At 52.0% G+C, this 19,967-nt stretch overlaps 1 protein-coding gene across 1 annotated transcript in view; it reads left to right on the top strand.

Annotated features, from left to right (window-relative positions):
• Window positions 1-612: 612 nt before the first annotated feature.
• The window catches only part of LOC139247291 (lysosomal acid phosphatase-like), a 64,352-nt gene continuing 44,997 nt past the window's right edge, over window positions 613-19,967 (top strand). Inside the window, exons 1-3 of the mRNA XM_070871594.1 lie at window positions 613-682; window positions 7,460-7,549; window positions 10,237-10,369. Of these exons, the coding sequence (XP_070727695.1) occupies window positions 7,472-7,549; window positions 10,237-10,369 (211 nt within the window). The 5' untranslated portion in view covers window positions 613-682; window positions 7,460-7,471. The remainder of the gene's footprint in view (window positions 683-7,459; window positions 7,550-10,236; window positions 10,370-19,967) is intronic.

The following is a 19,967-nucleotide window of genomic DNA, read 5'->3' as shown; positions in this document are numbered from 1 at the left end:
TGTCGCTTTGTCCCCCACTCTCCGCGTTTCCAGAGGCCGGGTGAGATGTTGCGGGTGACAAGGGACATCTAACTGCACCTCGTCCGTACCCAACGTCGCCACTCGAACCACGTGGGTTTGGGGCTCCAAAGGAGGAGAAGGCAGAGGGGGTGCAGAAGGGAATGGTGGCCATGCTCCCTGTCTCTAAATCTCCTTTTCAACTCTTGGACCTGGGGAATCCTCCCAACACCACCAGGCTTCAACAATTTCTGTCTCTGCTGGGCAAGCTAACACTGCCACCTGCTGCCCTCCTCTCTCCTTCGCAGGACACGGGATGGTAGGGCCCGGCCCATTCCCTTCACAGGACACGGGATGGTAGGGCCCATTCCCTTCGCAGGACACGGGATGGTAGGGCCCATTCCCTTCGCAGGACACGGGATGGTAGGGCACATTCCCTTCGCAGGACACGGGATGGTAGGGCCCATTCCCTTCACAGGACACAGGGTGGTAGGGCCCCTCCAACCACTGTGCCTGCCGGCTCTCTGATAACTTTGCATGCTGCAGGTTCGAGATTCCTTTCTCTAGGTATTGATTCCTATTCTGTTCATCCCAAAGATGCTGATCCAGCGTCAGAACAGTCCTGGCTGCTCCAAACGCCTGGAATCGCCAGTTTTCTGCTTTCCTGGCTGCTGCTGGTTGCTCTGTAAGTTCTCTGAGACTTCTCTATCTCTGGCCTCAGCCTCTTCTAACTTCTGAATCCCCAGCATTAGATAATGTAACACTAATGCTTTTGTCTTTTTATCACTTTTTAACCTTAACACCTTAATTGGTTTTAACCGGACGGACAAAGGACTGCCGTATCTCTCTCCATTCCCCAGTCATTGTTTCCTGCCCTAGCCCATCGGGCCCTCCTTTAGATTCAATCCATTTATTAAGATATGATCGGACCTGGTCCGGGATATTCCCTGATCCTCCCGCTGCTAACTGGAGATCCCTTGAAGTCGCAACAACTACGAGAATACTCACCCCTTGAACTTCCTTGCACCAACTCACACTTTAACGAAATTTGAAAAAATCATGTCAGACCAACTTCGACTTGCCAAACTTTGAGAATATCACTTCGAAGCCACTCCCACACAATGATAATTGAAAAAATTCACGCCTAGGTCATCAAGATGTCGGGCTGCTTTCTTTATCGAACTGCACTGCAGTCATCTATCCCACCTCATCAAAAAACTCAATCAAGTCGGTCAAACACGATTTGCCTTCAACCAATGGCCCTCCTATATTAGTCCATACGTGTCCAAGTGGCTGTTAATTTGCTCCCAGATTATTGTTTCCAAAAGCTTCCCTGGCACCGATGTTAAATTGCCGAGCCGGTAATCTCCTCCTTTGAACAAGGGTGTAACATTTGCAGTCCTCTGCTCCCACCCCTCAGGAGGATTGGATTTTTGTGGCCAGCACCTCTGCAATTCTACCCTTACTTCCCTCAGCAACCGAGGGTGCCTCCCATCCGGTCTGGGTGGCTTATCCACATTAAGTACTGCCAGCTTTTCTAGTGCCTCTTTATCTATTTTTAGCTCTGCCATTCCTTCTGCCTCCACTGTGAATATACCTATCGATGGCCTTTGGATTCCCTTTTATGTGAGCTACCAATCTATTCTCAGACTGTCTCTTTGCCTCTTATTTCCTTTGTCACTTCTCTGTACTTTTAATATTCAGCCTGATTCTCCCTTATATTTTCAAGCTGACGTCTGTCATAGAATCATAGAAATTTACAGCACGGTAGGAGGCCATTCGGCCCATCGTGTCCGTGTCGGTCAACAAACAGCGATCCAGCCTTATCCCACATTCCAGCTCTAGGTCCATAGCCCTGCAGGTTACGGCACTTTAAGAGCACATCCAAGCACCCCTTAAATGTGGTGAGGGATTCTGCCTCTTTAGCCTTTCAGGAAGTGAGTTCCAGACCCCAATTTCCCCTCATAACCTCTTACCAATTACTTTAAATCTATGCCCCTGTTGTTGACCCCTGTGCCAAGGGAAACAGATCCTTCCTATCCACTCTAAGCCCCTCATAATTTTATACTCCTCAATCAGGTCACCTCTCAGCCTCCTCTGTTCCAAGGAAAACAAATCCAGCCTCTCCAATCTTTCCTCATAGCTAAAATTCTCCAGTCCAGGCAACATACTTGTATGTCTGCTCTGTACCCTCGCCAGTGGAATCACATCTTTCCTGTAATGTGGTGACCAGAACTGCACGCAGTACTCCAGCTGTGGCCTAACTGGTGTTTTATAGAGTTGAAGCGTAATGTCCTTGCTCTTGTATTCTATGCCTCGGTTAATAAAGGCAAGTATTCCATATGCCGCCTTCATCACCTTATCTACCTGGCCTGCTACCTTCAGGGATCTGTGGACCTGCACTCCAAGGTCCCTTTGTTCCTCTACACTTCTCAGTGTCCTACCATTTAATGTGTATTCCCTTGCCTTGTTAGCCCTCCCCAAATACATTACCTCACACTTCTCCAGATTGAATTCCATTTGCCACTGTTCTACCCACCTGACCTGTACATTGATATCTTCCTGCAGTCCGCAGCTTTCTTCTTCATTATCAACCACACGGCCTATTTTAGTATCATCTGCAAACTCATCTGACCGAGATGAGGAGAAACTTCTTCACTCAGAGAGTGGTGAACCTGTGGAATTCTCTACCGCAGAAAGTTGTTGAGGCCAGTTTGTTAGATATATTCAAAAGGGAGTTAGATGTGGCCCTTACGGCCAAAGAGATCAAGGGGTATGGAGAGAAAGCAGGAACGGGGTACTGGGGTGAATGATCAGCTATGATCTTATTGAATGGTGGTGCAGGCTCGAAGGGCCAAATGTCCTACTCCTGCACCTATTTTCTATGTTTCTATAATCATACCCCCTACATTGAAGTCCAAATCATTGATATATACAACAAAAAGCATGGGACCCCTTGCACTACATTATCAAAAGGGAGCCTGGCAGCTGTTCAGAGCAATGGGAAGATCCAGTTGCCCGAAGCAGAAACAATTGAAGCAGAAAAGAAGGCAGCAAAAGAAGAGGTATAAGCAGTAGCAATATGAGACTTGAGTTTCTAATTTGCACTGTACATTCCAAAAGCATTGCCTTTTAGCTGTATCTCTTTGCGGAACCCCACTGGAAACATCCTTCCAGACACAAAAACACCCATCAACTATTACCCTTTGCTTCCGGCCTCTGAGCCAATTATGGATCCAACTTGCCACTCTGCCCTGGATCCCATGGGCTTTTACTTATGTGACCAGTCTGCCATGTGGGTCATTACCAGAAGCTTTGCTAAAATTCATAGACACTACATCAAACGCACTGCCCTCATCGACCCTCCTGGTTACTTCCTCGAAAAATTAAATCAAGTTAGTTAGACACGACCTTCCCTTAACAAATCCATGCTGACTGTCCTTGATTAATCCTGTTCCTCAGAATATTTTCCAATAATTTTCCCACCACTGAGGTTAGGCTGACTGGCCTATAATTACTCGGTCTATCCCTTTTTAGACAACGGTACAACATTAGCAGTCCTCCAATCCTCTGGCACCACACCTGAAGCCAGAGCGGATTGGAAAATGATGGTCAGAGCCTCTGCTATTTCCTCTTTTGCTTCTCTTGAGAGCCTGGGATACGTTTAATCCGGGCCTGGGAATTTAGCCACTTTCAAAGCTGCTAAGCCCCTTAATACCGCCTCTCTCACTATTTATTTCATCTAATATTTCACACTCCTCCTCCCTGATTGCCATATCTGCATCGCCCCTCACATTTGTGAAAACAGACGCAAAGTATTAATTCAGAACCATACCCACGTCTTCCACACACAGTTGACCTCTTTGTTCTCTAATAGGCCTCACTCTTTCTTGAATTATCCTCTTGCTCTTAATGTATTTATAAAACATCTTTGAGCTTTCCTTGATTTTGCTTGGCAACATTTTTTCATGCTCTCTCTTTACTTTCCTAATGTCCTTTTTAATTGCGGCCCTACACTTTCTATACGCTCAATTTTCTGCAGTATTGAGCCCTCGGTATCTGTCATAAGCCTCCCTTTTCTTTATCCTACCCGGTATGTCCCTAGACATCCAGGGGGCTCTAGATTTGTTAGTCCCATCCTTTTCCTTCAAGGGAACATACTTGCTCTGAACCCTCTGGATCTCCTCCTTGAATGCTTCCCACTGCTCTGACACTAACTTACCTTCGAGTAGGTGTTTCCAGTCCACTGGCTAAATCACCTCTCAGTGTAGCAAAATTGGCTTTTCCCCAACTGAGAACTTTTATTCCTGGTTTATCCTTGACCTTTTCCATAACTACCCATAATCTAATGTGGAAGGAGGCATTGTTGGATCTAGTCCTGGGGAACAAAGTGGGTTAGGTGGAGAATGTCACAGTGGGGGTGCATCTCGGGAATAGTGATCATAGTATCATCCAATTTAAATTAGTTAGGGAGAAGGACAAGGCGCAATCTAGAATAAAAATACTGAACAAATACACCCCCTTTTCCTGCTTCATCCTGCTCTCACATTCCATCATCCAGGGTGCTCTGGCTTTGGTTGCCCTCCCTTTCCCCATTGTAGAAATGTACTTGGACTGTACCTGAACCATCCCCTTTTAAGGCCATCCATTGCTCCATTACATTTCTACGTGACAGTCTTTGACTCCAATTTCCCCGGGCCACTTCTCAATTCTCTGATATTAGTTAAGTATTTTTATAGTATACAGAGATAGGGAGTGGCGAGGCCATGGAGGGATTTGTAAACAAGGATGAGAATTTTGAAATTGAGGTGTTGCTTGACCGGGAGCCAATGTAGGCCAGTGAGCACAGGGGGTGATGGGTGAGCGGGTCTTGGTGCGAGTTAGGACACGGGCAGCGAGTTTTGGATGACCTCAAGTTTACGTCGGGTAGAATGTGGGAGACCAGCCAGGAGTGCATTGGAATAGTCAAGTCTAGAGGTAACAAAGGCATGGAGGAGGGTTTCAGCAGCAGATGAGCTGATGCGAGGGTGGAGACAGACGATGTTACTAAGGTAGAAATAGGCGGTTTTAATAATGCCGCAGATATGTGGCCTGAAGCTCATTTCAACATCAAGTATGACACCAAGTCTGGTTCAACCTCGGACAGATGCTAGGGAGAGGGATGGAGTCAGTGGCTAGGGAACGGAGTTTGTGCCAAGGACCAAAGACAATGGCTTGGGTCTTCCCAATACTTAATTGGAGAAATTTCTGCTCATCCAGTACAGTACTGTATGTGGGACAAGCAGTCTGACAATTTAGAGACCGTGGAGGGGTTGAGAGAAGTGGGGGTGAGGTAGAGCTGGGTGTTATCAGCGTACATGTGGAAACTGACGCTGTTTTCGGATGATGCCGTCATTCTTTCTCTCTTTCGCCCTCATATTTTTCTTAATCAAAACTGCTACCCCTCATTTTTTTCCTTCCCTATCTTCCCTGGATATCTTGTACCCAGGAATATTGAGTATCCAATCCTCCCTTTTTTGAGTCAGGTCTCAGTTATTGCCACTACATCATATTCCCATGTGATTATTTGCACCTTCAGCTCACTGACCTTATTAACCACACCGCGTGCATTTACACACATGCACTCCAAACCTCATTTAGACCTCTGCATTTTCTATGATCCCACCCAATTCTCTATTATTTCTAACTCTGTCTCTCCCAGTCCTCTCTGCACCTTGTTTCCAATGTTGAATACTATATCTTGGCGCCCACTGCTGCCGCATTAGATTAAACCCTCCCCCCACAGCAGGGATACTGGTTCCTGCCCGCAGGGATATTGGTCCCATCTCTGCTCAGGTGCAACCTGCCCATCTTGAATAGGTCTCTCCTGCCCCAGAACTGGTCCCAATATCCCAGGAATCTGAAGCCCTCCCTCCTCCACCATGTCTCTAGCCATCCACTCCTATTTCTGCTCTCACTGGTGCATGGCACTGGGAGAAATCCACAGATTTAAGGTCCTGCTTTTTAACTGCGTCTCTAGCTCCTTAAACTCTGCCTGCAGGACCTCAAACCTCTTCCTCCCTGTGTTGTGGGTTCCTTCCCGTGATGTCCCTTATCCTGGCACAAGGGAGGCAATATACCATCATGATCATAGGCAGTCCCTCGAACGAGGATGACTTGCTTCCACGAGTTCACAGATGTTTCAATGAAGGGCCCGATGTTCCAGTCCTGAACTGCAGGAGTGGAAGATGCCTGTGTGTGGATTTTTTAACGTGTGGTGGCCATTGCACATCAGCCACCACACGGGCGTGACAGAGCGAGGTCTTGGTCCAGTGGCAAGGGTTAACCAGGATGACTGGAGACCAGCTCTGCTGCATGGACCCAGTGTGCACACATATCGCAGTGTGGGCTGGCCCGTGCTGCCCCTGGGCCCTCGGCTCTTCTGGGCCCCGTACCCTCATTCACCGCACCTCCACCACAATCTCTCGCCGCTCCTCTGCCGCAAGCATTCACCGCTCCTCTGCCACAATCTCTCGCCGCACCAAACTTTTGGTGCAGAATATACCATATGGCCCTCATGTCAGCAGTGGAAGAACTGGGTGTCTGTCCCCCCTGACCATCCAGTTACTACTGTGTTCCTACACTTTGCTGTTCCCCCCCTTGTGCAGTGGTTTATGCCGCAGTACCAGGCTCAGGACTGCCCTCCTTCGAGGGCCAGTCACCCTCGCCCGTTTTAAATGCTGAGTATGGGTTTGAGAGGCAGTGCCACACTCCTGGCGGATTCCTGCCTCTTCCCTCCCCTTCCGGGTGGCCAATCACTCCCCTCTGTCTGGCTGTGGGGTGCCCACCTCCTGGAACCAGCGAGCCAGGAAACATTCGGCCTCCCGTATACCCTGCACTGAGTCCAGCTGCCTCTCCAGCTCAGCCTGAGTTCCTGCACACGTGGATCTCCGTCCGGGACACGTGGAGTTTCCTGAAGTTCCCACATGGCGCAGGAATCGCAGGCTGCAGATTGTAACTGTCCTCTATTCTAATTAGAAACTTAAAATAAACTCCTTAGATGCAAGGTGATTATTAATATAAATCTAAACTGCACTGCTATTTTTCTATTCACACCTCAAAGCGAATTAACCAAAGAATAAATTATTTACTGAAGCGACTGAACAACTGGTGTGATCACTAGTTTTTGTTATTGAGAGGACGTTGAGTCTGTATCAGTGTATCCGGCAGTAATGTGGGTCGGCCCATTGAAGGGGGGGTAACTGTGATCGCCTTAAGGACCCTCCTTATGAGGGGGTGGAGTAACTGTGAGCCACTTTGGGGGTGGTGGGGGAAGCAACAGTAACTGCAAACCTCTCAGACCCTCCCTTCTGGGGGGGTGGAACTGATCCTCTCAGCCCCCCCCCTCCCCCCGATGTACAACACCCTTTTGCCAATGAACTGGCGCATGTTGTGATGTGGTGTTTACTGCTCGCCTGTCTAGATCTTTCTGAACATGATCGCTGAGAAGACGGGGCTGCAGCATTTTGCACTGTCGAGCGTGTGGATGGTTTATGACACCCTGTACTGCGAGGTGAGTACCACAGCTTTGTGACCAGCTGCACTTTGTTACAGCAGCCCAAAGTGTAGGAGGGGATGGGGACAGAGGACGGGGTGTGTATCTGCACGCACTTCCCTCCCCTTCAGGCGCTGCTGCTCTGCCTACCCATTCCGCCCCCTCAGTTCTCCTGTGTGCTTTCAGTCTGATTTAAAACTAGCATTTCGATGACCTGGACTGAGCGGGGAAGAGGGCATGGTGCTGAGCAGAGGGTCAAGTACTGTGGGTAAACCCAGGGTACCAACAGGCTTTCACAACCTTGGGACGTTGCACAGCGCTTCCCGGCCAATGAAGTGTTGTAGGAAAGGTGGCAAACTGTTTGTGCACAGCAAGGTCCCACAAACAACAGCTATGTCAGGGAGCCATGGGGGGGTGGAGGGTGGTGTCGACTCTCTGGGGGTATAGTGTGTAGTGCCTTGGGGTGTGGGGGGGGGCAGTGTCTGGGGGTTGGGTGTGTGTGTGTGGGAGGGGCAGTGTCTGGGATGTGGGAGGGGCAGTGTCTGGGGTTTGGGGGTGTGTGTGTGTGGGGGGGCAGTGTCTGGGATGTGTGTGTGTGTGTGGGAGGGACAGTGTCTGGGGTTGGGGGATGTGTGTGTGGGAGGGGCAGTGTCTGTGGTGTGGGAGGGGCAGTGTCTGGGGGTGGTGTGTGTGTGTATGGGAGGGGCAGTGTCTGGGGTGTGTGTGTGGGAGGGGCAGTGTCTGGGGTTGGGGTGTGTGTGTGTGGGGGGCAGTGTCTGGGGTGTGGGAGGGGTAGTGTCTTGGGTGTGGGAGTGGCAGTGTCTGGGGGTTGTGTGTGTGTGGGAGGGGTAGTGTCTGGGGTGTGAGAGGGGCAGTGTCTGGGGGTGGTGTGTGTGTGTGGGAGGGGCAGTGTCTGGGGTGTGTGTTTGGGAGGGGCAGTGTCTGGGGTTGATGTGTGTGGGAGGGGCAGTGTCTGGGATTGGGGTGTGTGTGTGTGGGGGGACATTGTGTGGGGTTGGTGTGTGTGTGTGTGTGGGAGGGGCAGTGTCTGGGGGTGGTGTGTGTGTGTGTGGGAGGGGCAGTGTCTGGGATTGGGGGGGTGTGTGAGTGGGAGGGGCAGTGTCTGGGATTGGGGGTGTGTGTGTGTGGGGGGGGCAGTGTCTGGGGTTGGTGTGTGTGTGCGCGTGGGAGGGACAGTGTCTGGGGGTGGTGTGTTTGTGTGGGAGGGGCAGTGTCTGGGATTGGGGGGTGTGCGTGTGGGAGGGGCAGTGTCTGGGATTGGGGGGTGTGCGTGTGGGAGGGGCAGTGTCTGGGGGTGGTGGGTGTGTGTGTGGGACGGGCAGTGTTGGTGTATGTGTGTGTGGGAGGGGCAGTGTCTGGGGTGTGTGTGTATGTGTGTGAGGGGCAGTGTCTGGGGTTGGGGGCTGTGGGAGGGGCAGTGTCTGGGGTGTGTGTGTGTGTGGGAGGGGCAGTGTCTGGGGTGTGGGAGGGGCAGTGTCTGGGGTTGGAGGGGGTGTGTGTGTGGGGGAGCAGTGTCTGGGATGTGTGTGTGTGGGAGGGGCAGTGTCTGGGGTTGGGGTGTGTGTGTGTGTGGGGAGGCAGTGTCTGGGGTGTGGGAGGGGCAGTGTCTGGGGTGTGTGTGGGAGGGGCAGTGTCTGTGGTATGTGTGGGAGGGGCAGTGTCTGGGTTGTGTGTGTGTGGGAGGGGCAGTGTCTGGGGTGTGTGTGTGTGGGAGGGGCAGTGTCTGGGGTGTGTGTGGGAGGGGCAGTGCCTGGGGTGTGTGTGTGGGAGGGGCAGTGTCTGGTGTGTGTGTGTGTGTGTGGGAGGGGCAGTGTCTGGGGTGTGTGTGTGGGAGGGGCAGTGTCTGGGGTGTGTGTGTGTGGGAGGGGCAGTGTCTGGGGTGTGTGTGGGAGGGGCAGTGTCTGGGGTGTGTGTGTGGGAGGGGCAGTGTCTGGGGTGTGTGTGTGGGAGGGGCAGTGTCTGGGGTGTGTGTGTGGGAGGGGAAGTGTCTGGGGGTGGGGTGTGTGTGGGAAGGGCAGTGTCTGGGGTGTGTGGGAGGGGCAGTGTCTGGGGTGTGTGTGTGGGAGGGGCAGTGTCTGGGGGTGGGGTGTGTGTGTGGGAGGGGCAGTGTTTGGGGTTGGGGGGGTGTGTGTGTGGGAGGGGCAGTGTCTGGGGGTGGGGTGTGCGTGTGGGAGGGGCAGTGTTTGGGGTTGGGGGGGTGTGTGTGTGGGAGGGGCAGTGTCTGGGGGTGGGGTGTGTGTGTGGGAGGGGCAGTGTCTGGGGTTGGGAGGTGTGTGTGTGGGAAGGGCAGTGTCGGGTTGGGGGGTGTTTGTGTGGGAGGGGCTGTGTCTGGGGTTGGGGTGTGTGTGTGTGGGAAGGGCAGTGTCTGGGGTTGGGGGGTGTGTGTGTGTGGGAGGGGCTGTGTCTGGGGATGGGGGGGTGTGTCTGGGAGGTGATCAGTGTGGTTACGGGTGTTCGATCCTGTGCGCTCACACACACACACACCCTGCGAGCGACACGGGATCACCGTGGTGACCAGAAGCCATGGTGGATACTGGAGCCCACAGCGTTTTCCCAACTAGCTCTGTGAACTGAAGCAGCTCGCTGGGGGAAGCTCGAATGCTCTCGGGGGGGCCCTCCTGGTCTGTGGGATGATGGAGGACCTTAATCATATATTCTTTTCTTTTTCAATCGTACTTGGGCAGCGAACTCACAACTTCACTCTGCCTGCCTGGGTGACTCCACAATTGATGGAGCATTTGAATGAACTGAAGGAATATACCATCAATGCTGAATTTGGACTCTACAGACGAGAGGAGAAATCGCGGCTGCAAGGGGGTGAGTGAGGGCCGAGACTTTCAGGTGGGGTGTGGAGTGGAAAAGAGAAGCACCTCTGTCTCACTAACTGTCCCCACACTGACTGTCTCTGGTCTCACTGTCCCTACACTGACTGTCTCTGGTCTCACTGTCCTCACACTGACTGTCTCTCGTCTCACTGTCCCTACACTGACTGTCTCTGGTCTCACTGTCCTCACACTGACTGTCTCTCGTCTCACTCACTGCCCCCAGACTGACTGTCTCTGGTCTCACGAATTATCCCCACACTGACTGTCTCTGGTCTCACTAACTGTCCCCACACTGACTGTCTCTGGTCTCACGAATTGTCCCCACACTGACTGTCTCTGGTCTCACTAACTGTCCCCACAATGACTGTCTCTGGTCTCACTAACTGTCCCCACACTGACTGTCTCTGGTCTCACTGTCCTCACACTGATTGTCTCTGGTCTCACTAACTATCCCCACACTGACTGTCTCTGGTCTCATTAACTGTCTTAACACTGACTATCTCTGGTCTCACTAACTGTCCCCACACTGACTATCTCTGGTCTCACGAACTATCCCCACACTGACTGTCTCTGGTCTCACTATCCCCACATTGACTGTCTCTGGTCTCACTAACTGTCCCCACACTGACTGTCTCTGGTCTCACAAACTGTCCCCACACTGACTGTCCCTGCTCTCACTAACTGTCCGAACACTGTCTCTGGTCTCACTGTCCGCACACTGACTGTTTCTGTTCTCACTAACTGTCTCTGGTCTCACTGTCCCCACACTGACTGTTTCTGTTCTCACTAACTGTCTCTGGTCTCACTGTCCCCATGCTGACTGTCTCTGGTCTCACTAACTGTCCCTGCACTGACTGGCTCTGGTCTCACTAACTGTCTTAACACTGACTATCTCTGGTCTCACTAACTGTCCCCACACTGACTGTCTCTGGTCTCATAAACTGTCCCCACACTGACTGTCTCTGGTCTCACTGTCGCCACACTGACTGTCTCTGGTCTCACAAACTGTCCCCACACTGACTGTCTCTGGTCTCATTAACTGTCTTAACACTGACTATCTCTGGTCTCACTAACTGTCCCCACACTGACTGTCTCTGGTCTCACGAACTATCCCCACACTGACTGTCTCTGGTCTCACTATCCCCACACTGACTGTCTCTGGTCTCACTAACTGTCCCCACACTGACTGTCTCTGGTCTCACAAACTGTCCCCACACTGACTGTCCCTGCTCTCACTAACTGTCCGAACACTGTCTCTGGTCTCACTGTCCCCACACTGACTGTTTCTGTTCTCACTGTCCCCACACTGACTGTCTCTGGTCTCACTGTCCCCACACTGACTGTCTCTGGTCTTACTGTCCCCACACTGACTGTCTCTGGTCTTACTGTCCCCACACTGACTGTCTCTGGTCTCACTAACTGTCCCCACACTGACTGTCTCTGGTCTCACTGTCCCCACACTGACTGTCTCTGGTCTTACTGTCCCCACACTGACTGTCTCTGTTCTCACTAACTGTCCCCTCACTGACTGTCTCTGGTCTCACTGTCCCCACACTGACTGTCTCTGGTATCACTAACTGTCTCCTCACTGACTGTCTCTGGTCTCACTGTCCCCACACTGACTGTCTCTGTTCTCACTAACTATCCCCACACTGACTGTCTCTGGTCTCACGAACTGTCCCCACACTGACTTTCTCTGGTCTCACTGTCCCCACACTGACTGTCTCTGGTATCACTAACTGTCTCCTCACTGACTGTCTCTGGTCTCACTGTCCCCACACTGACTGTCTCTGGTCTCACGAACTGTCCCCACACTGATTGTCTCTGGTCTCACGAACTGTCCCCACACTGACTTTCTCTGGTCTCACTGTCCCCACACTGACTGTCTCTGGTCTCACGAACTATCCCCACACTGACTGTCTCTGGTCTCACTGTCCCCACACTGACTGTCTCTGGTCTCAATATCCCCACACTGACTGTCTCTGGTCTCACAAACTGTCCCCACACTGACTGTCTCTGGTCTCACAAACTGTCCCCACACTGACTGTTTCTGTTCTCACTAACTGTCTCTGGTCTCACTGTCCCCACACTGACTGTTTCTGTTCTCACTAACTGTCTCTGGTCTCACTGTCCCCATGCTGACTGTCTCTGGTCTCACTAACTGTCCCTGCACTGACTGGCTCTGGTCTCACTAACTGTCCCCACACTGACTGTCTCTGGTCTCATAAACTGTCCCCACACTGACTGTCTCTGGTCTCACTGTCGCCACACTGACTGTCTCTGGTCTCACAAACTGTCCCCACACTGACTGTCTCTGGTCTCATTAACTGTCTTAACACTGACTATCTCTGGTCTCACTAACTGTCCCCACACTGACTGTCTCTGGTCTCACGAACTATCCCCACACTGACTGTCTCTGGTCTCACTAACTGTCCCCACACTGACTGTCTCTGGTCTCACAAACTGTCCCCACACTGACTGTCCCTGCTCTCACTAACTGTCCGAACACTGTCTCTGGTCTCACTGTCCGCACACTGACTGTTTCTGTTCTCACTAACTGTCTCTGGTCTCACTGTCCCCACACTGACTGTTTCTGTTCTCACTAACTGTCTCTGGTCTCACTGTCCCCATGCTGACTGTCTCTGGTCTCACTAACTGTCCCTGCACTGACTGGCTCTGGTCTCACTAACTGTCTTAACACTGACTATCTCTGGTCTCACTAACTGTCCCCACACTGACTGTCTCTGGTCTCATAAACTGTCCCCACACTGACTGTCTCTGGTCTCACTGTCGCCACACTGACTGTCTCTGGTCTCACAAACTGTCCCCACACTGACTGTCTCTGGTCTCATTAACTGTCTTAACACTGACCATCTCTGGTCTCACTAACTGTCCCCACACTGACTGTCTCTGGTCTCATAAACTGTCCCCACACTGACTGTCACTGGTCTCACTGTCGCCACACTGACTGTCTCTGGTCTCACAAACTGTCCCCACACTGACTGTCTCTGGTCTCATTAACTGTCTTAACACTGACTATCTCTGGTCTCACTAACTGTCCCCACACTGACTATCTCTGGTCTCACGAACTATCCCCACACTGACTGTCTCTGGTCTCACTACCCCACACTGACTGTCTCTGGTCTCACAAACTGTCCCCACACTGACTGTCCCTGCTCTCACTAACTGTCCGAACACTGTCTCTGGTCTCACTGTCCGCACACTGACTGTTTCTGTTCTCACTAACTGTCTCTGGTCTCACTGTCCCCACACTGACTGTTTCTGTTCTCACTAACTGTCTCTGGTCTCACTGTCCCCATGCTGACTGTCTCTGGTCTCACTAACAGTCCCTGCACTGACTGGCTCTGGTCTCACTAACTGTCTTAACACTGACTATCTCTGGTCTCACTAACTGTCCCCACACTGACTGTCTCTGGTCTCATAAACTGTCCCCACACTGACTGTCTCTGGTCTCACTGTCGCCACACTGACTGTCTCTGGTCTCACAAACTGTCCCCACACTGACTGTCGCTGGTCTCATTAACTGTCTTAACACTGACTATCTCTGGTCTCACCAACTGTCCCCACACTGACTGTCTCTGGTCTCATGAATTATCCCCACACTGACTGTCTCTGGTCTCACTATCCCCACACTGACTGTCTCTGGTCTCACTAACTGTCCCCACACTGACTGTCTCTGGTCTCACAAACTGTCCCCACACTGACTGTCCCTGCTCTCACTAACTGTCCGAACACTGTCTCTGGTCTCACTGTCCCCACACTGACTGTCTCTGGTCTTACTGTCCCCACACTGACTGTCTCTGGTCTTACTGTCCCCACACTGACTGTCTCTGGTCTTACTGTCCCCACACTGACTGTCTCTGGTCTCACTAACTGTCACCGCACTGACTGTCTCTGGTCTCACTGTCCCCACACTGACTGTCTCTGGTATCACTAACTGTTTCCTCACTGACTGTCTCTCGTCTCACTGTCCCCACACTGACTGTCTCTGTTCTCACTAACTATCCCCACACTGACTGTCTCTGGTCTCACTAACTGTCCCCACACTGACTGTCTCTGGTCTCACTAACTGTCCCCACACTGACTGTCTCTGGTCTCACTGTCCCCACACTGACTGTCTCTGGTCTCACTGACTGTCTCTGATCTCACTAACTGTTCCCACACTGACTGTCTCTGGTCTCACTAACTGTCCCCACACTGACTGTCTCCGGTCTCACTGTCCCCACCCTGACTGTCTCTGGTCTCACTGACTGTCTCTGGTCTCACGAACAGTCCCCACACTGACTGTCTCTGGTCTGACTAACTGTCCCCACACTGACTGTCTCTGGTCTCACTGTCCCCACACTGACTGTCTCTGGTCTCACGAACTGTCCCCACACTGACTGTCTCTGGTCTCTGGTCTCACTATCCCCACATTGACTGTCTCTGGTCTCACAAACTGTCCCCACACTGACTGTCTCTGGTCTCACAAACTGTCCCCACACTGACTGTCTCTGCTCTCACTAACTGTCCGAACACTGTCTCTGGTCTCACTGTCCCCACACTGACTGTTTCTGTTCTCACTAACTGTCTCTGGTCTCACTGTCCCCACACTGACTGTTTCTGTTCTCACTAACTGTCTCTGGTCTCACTGTCCCTGCACTGACTGGCTCTGGTCTCATTAACTGTCTTAACACTGACTATCTCTGGTCTCACTAACTGTCCCCACACTGACTGTCTCTGGTCTCATAAACTGTCCCCACACTGACTGTCTCTGGTCTCACTGTCGCCACACTGACTGTCTCTGGTCTCACAAACTGTCCCCACACTGACTGTCTCTGGTCTCATTAACTGTCTTAACACTGACTATCTCTGGTCTCACTAACTGTCCCCACACTGACTGTCTCTGGTCTCACGAACTATCCCCACACTGACTGTCTCTGGTCTCACTATCCCCACATTGACTGTCTCTGGTCTCACTAACTGTCCCCACACTGACTGTCTCTGGTCTCACTAACTGTCACCGCACTGACTGTCTCTGGTCTCACTGTCCCCACACTGACTGTCTCTGGTATCACTAACTGTTTCCTCACTGACTGTCTCTCGTCTCACTGTCCCCACACTGACTGTCTCTGTTCTCACTAACTATCCCCACACTGACTGTCTCTGGTCTCACTAACTGTCCCCACACTGACTGTCTCTGGTCTCACTAACTGTCCCCACACTGACTGTCTCTGGTCTCACTGTCCCCACACTGACTGTCTCTGGTCTCACTGACTGTCTCTGATCTCACTAACTGTTCCCACACTGACTGTCTCTGGTCTCACTAACTGTCCCCACACTGACTGTCTCCGGTCTCACTGTCCCCACCCTGACTGTCTCTGGTCTCACTGACTGTCTCTGGTCTCACGAACAGTCCCCACACTGACTGTCTCTGGTCTGACTAACTGTCCCCACACTGACTGTCTCTGGTCTCACTGTCCCCACACTGACTGTCTCTGGTCTCACTAACTGTCCCCACACTGACTGTCTCCGGTCTCACTGTCCCCACCCTGACTGTCTCTGGTCTCACTGACTGTCTCTGGTCTCACGAACAGTCCCCACACTGACTGTCTCTGGTCTGACTAACTGTCCCCACACTGACTGTCTCTGGTCTCACTGTCCCCACACTGACTGTCTCTGGTCTCACGAACTGTCCCCACACTGACTGTCTCTGGTCTCTGGTCTCACTATCCCCACATTGACTGTCTCTGGTCTCACAAACTGTCCCCACACTGACTGTCTCTGGTCTCACAAACTGTCCCCACACTGACTGTCTCTGCTCTCACTAACTGTCCGAACACTGTCTCTGGTCTCACTGTCCCCACACTGACTGTTTCTGTTCTCACTAACTGTCTCTGGTCTCACTGTCCCCACACTGACTGTTTCTGTTCTCACTAACTGTCTCTGGTCTCACTGTCCCTGCACTGACTGGCTCTGGTCTCATTAACTGTCTTAACACTGACTATCTCTGGTCTCACTAACTGTCCCCACACTGACTGTCTCTGGTCTCATAAACTGTCCCCACACTGACTGTCTCTGGTCTCACTGTCGCCACACTGACTGTCTCTGGTCTCACAAACTGTCCCCACACTGACTGTCTCTGGTCTCATTAACTGTCTTAACACTGACTATCTCTGGTCTCACTAACTGTCCCCACACTGACTGTCTCTGGTCTCACGAACTATCCCCACACTGACTGTCTCTGGTCTCACTATCCCCACATTGACTGTCTCTGGTCTCACTAACTGTCCCCACACTGACTGTCTCTGGTCTCACTAACTGTCACCGCACTGACTGTCTCTGGTCTCACTGTCCCCACACTGACTGTCTCTGGTATCACTAACTGTTTCCTCACTGACTGTCTCTCGTCTCACTGTCCCCACACTGACTGTCTCTGTTCTCACTAACTATCCCCACACTGACTGTCTCTGGTCTCACTAACTGTCCCCACACTGACTGTCTCTGGTCTCACTAACTGTCCCCACACTGACTGTCTCTGGTCTCACTGTCCCCACACTGACTGTCTCTGGTCTCACTGACTGTCTCTGATCTCACTAACTGTTCCCACACTGACTGTCTCTGGTCTCACTAACTGTCCCCACACTGACTGTCTCCGGTCTCACTGTCCCCACCCTGACTGTCTCTGGTCTCACTGACTGTCTCTGGTCTCACGAACAGTCCCCACACTGACTGTCTCTGGTCTGACTAACTGTCCCCACACTGACTGTCTCTGGTCTCACTGTCCCCACACTGACTGTCTCTGGTCTCACTAACTGTCCCCACACTGACTGTCTCCGGTCTCACTGTCCCCACCCTGACTGTCTCTGGTCTCACTGACTGTCTCTGGTCTCACGAACAGTCCCCACACTGACTGTCTCTGGTCTGACTAACTGTCCCCACACTGACTGTCTCTGGTCTCACTGTCCCCACACTGACTGTCTCTGGTCTCACGAACTGTCCCCACACTGACTGTCTCTGGTCTCTGGTCTCACTATCCCCACATTGACTGTCTCTGGTCTCACAAACTGTCCCCACACTGACTGTCTCTGGTCTCACAAACTGTCCCCACACTGACTGTCTCTGCTCTCACTAACTGTCCGAACACTGTCTCTGGTCTCACTGTCCCCACACTGACTGTTTCTGTTCTCACTAACTGTCTCTGGTCTCACTGTCCCCACACTGACTGTTTCTGTTCTCACTAACTGTCTCTGGTCTCACTGTCCCTGCACTGACTGGCTCTGGTCTCATTAACTGTCTTAACACTGACTATCTCTGGTCTCACTAACTGTCCCCACACTGACTGTCTCTGGTCTCATAAACTGTCCCCACACTGACTGTCTCTGGTCTCACTGTCGCCACACTGACTGTCTCTGGTCTCACAAACTGTCCCCACACTGACTGTCTCTGGTCTCATTAACTGTCTTAACACTGACTATCTCTGGTCTCACTAACTGTCCCCACACTGACTGTCTCTGGTCTCACGAACTATCCCCACACTGACTGTCTCTGGTCTCACTATCCCCACATTGACTGTCTCTGGTCTCACTAACTGTCCCCACACTGACTGTCTCTGGTCTCACTAACTGTCACCGCACTGACTGTCTCTGGTCTCACTGTCCCCACACTGACTGTCTCTGGTATCACTAACTGTTTCCTCACTGACTGTCTCTCGTCTCACTGTCCCCACACTGACTGTCTCTGTTCTCACTAACTATCCCCACACTGACTGTCTCTGGTCTCACTAACTGTCCCCACACTGACTGTCTCTGGTCTCACTAACTGTCCCCACACTGACTGTCTCTGGTCTCACTGTCCCCACACTGACTGTCTCTGGTCTCACTGACTGTCTCTGATCTCACTAACTGTTCCCACACTGACTGTCTCTGGTCTCACTAACTGTCCCCACACTGACTGTCTCCGGTCTCACTGTCCCCACCCTGACTGTCTCTGGTCTCACTGACTGTCTCTGGTCTCACGAACAGTCCCCACACTGACTGTCTCTGGTCTGACTAACTGTCCCCACACTGACTGTCTCTGGTCTCACTGTCCCCACACTGACTGTCTCTGGTCTCACGAACTGTCCCCACACTGACTGTCTCTGGTCTCTGGTCTCACTATCCCCACATTGACTGTCTCTGGTCTCACAAACTGTCCCCACACTGACTGTCTCTGGTCTCACAAACTGTCCCCACACTGACTGTCTCTGCTCTCACTAACTGTCCGAACACTGTCTCTGGTCTCACTGTCCCCACACTGACTGTTTCTGTTCTCACTAACTGTCTCTGGTCTCACTGTCCCCACACTGACTGTTTCTGTTCTCACTAACTGTCTCTGGTCTCACTGTCCCTGCACTGACTGGCTCTGGTCTCATTAACTGTCTTAACACTGACTATCTCTGGTCTCACTAACTGTCCCCACACTGACTGTCTCTGGTCTCATAAACTGTCCCCACACTGACTGTCTCTGGTCTCACTGTCGCCACACTGACTGTCTCTGGTCTCACAAACTGTCCCCACACTGACTGTCTCTGGTCTCATTAACTGTCTTAACACTGACTATCTCTGGTCTCACTAACTGTCCCCACACTGACTGTCTCTGGTCTCACGAACTATCCCCACACTGACTGTCTCTGGTCTCACTATCCCCACATTGACTGTCTCTGGTCTCACTAACTGTCCCCACACTGACTGTCTCTGGTCTCACAAACTGTCCCCACACTGACTGTCTCTGCTCTCACTAACTGTCCGAACACTGTCTCTTTTTCTCACTGTCCCCACAGTGACTGTCTCTGGTCTCACTGTCCCCACACTGACGGTCTCTGGTCTCACTGTCCCCACACTGACTGTCTCTGGTCTTACTGTCCCCACACTGACTGTCTCTGGTCTCACTAACTGTCACCGCACTGACTGTCTCTGGTCTCACTAACTGTCCCCACACTGTCTCCGGTCTCACTCACTGTCCCCACACTGACTGTCTCTGGTCTCACTGTCCCCACCCTGACTGTCTCTGTTCTCACTAACTGTCCCCACACTGACTGTCTCTGGTCTCCCTGTCCCCACACTGACTGTCTCTGGTCTCACGAATTGTCCCCACACTGACTGTCTCTGGTCTCACTAACTGTCCCCACACTGACTGTCTCTGGTCTCATAAACTGTCCTTCACACTGACTGTCTCTGGTCTCACTGTCCCCACACTGACTGTCTCTGGTCTTACTAACTGTCCCCACACTGACTGTCTCTGGTCTCACTGTTCCCACACTGACTATCTCTGGTCTCAGTAACTCTCCTCACACTGACTGTCTCTGGTCTCAAGAACTGTCCCCACACTGACTGTCTCTGGTCTCACTCACTGTCCCCACACTGACTGTCTCTGGTCTCACTCACTGTCCCCACACTGACTGTCTCCGGTCTCACTAACTGTCCCCACACTGACTGTCTCTGGTCTCACTGTCCCCACACTGACTGTCTCTGGTCTCACTGTTCCCACACTGACTGTCTTTGGTCTCACTGTCCTCACACTGATTGTCTCTCGTCTCACTAACTATCCCC

This window comes from Pristiophorus japonicus, unplaced genomic scaffold (genome assembly GCF_044704955.1).
Source record: "Pristiophorus japonicus isolate sPriJap1 unplaced genomic scaffold, sPriJap1.hap1 HAP1_SCAFFOLD_269, whole genome shotgun sequence".
Lineage (NCBI taxonomy): Eukaryota > Metazoa > Chordata > Chondrichthyes > Pristiophoridae > Pristiophorus > Pristiophorus japonicus.
This window is presented reverse-complemented; position numbering and strand designations above follow the sequence as displayed.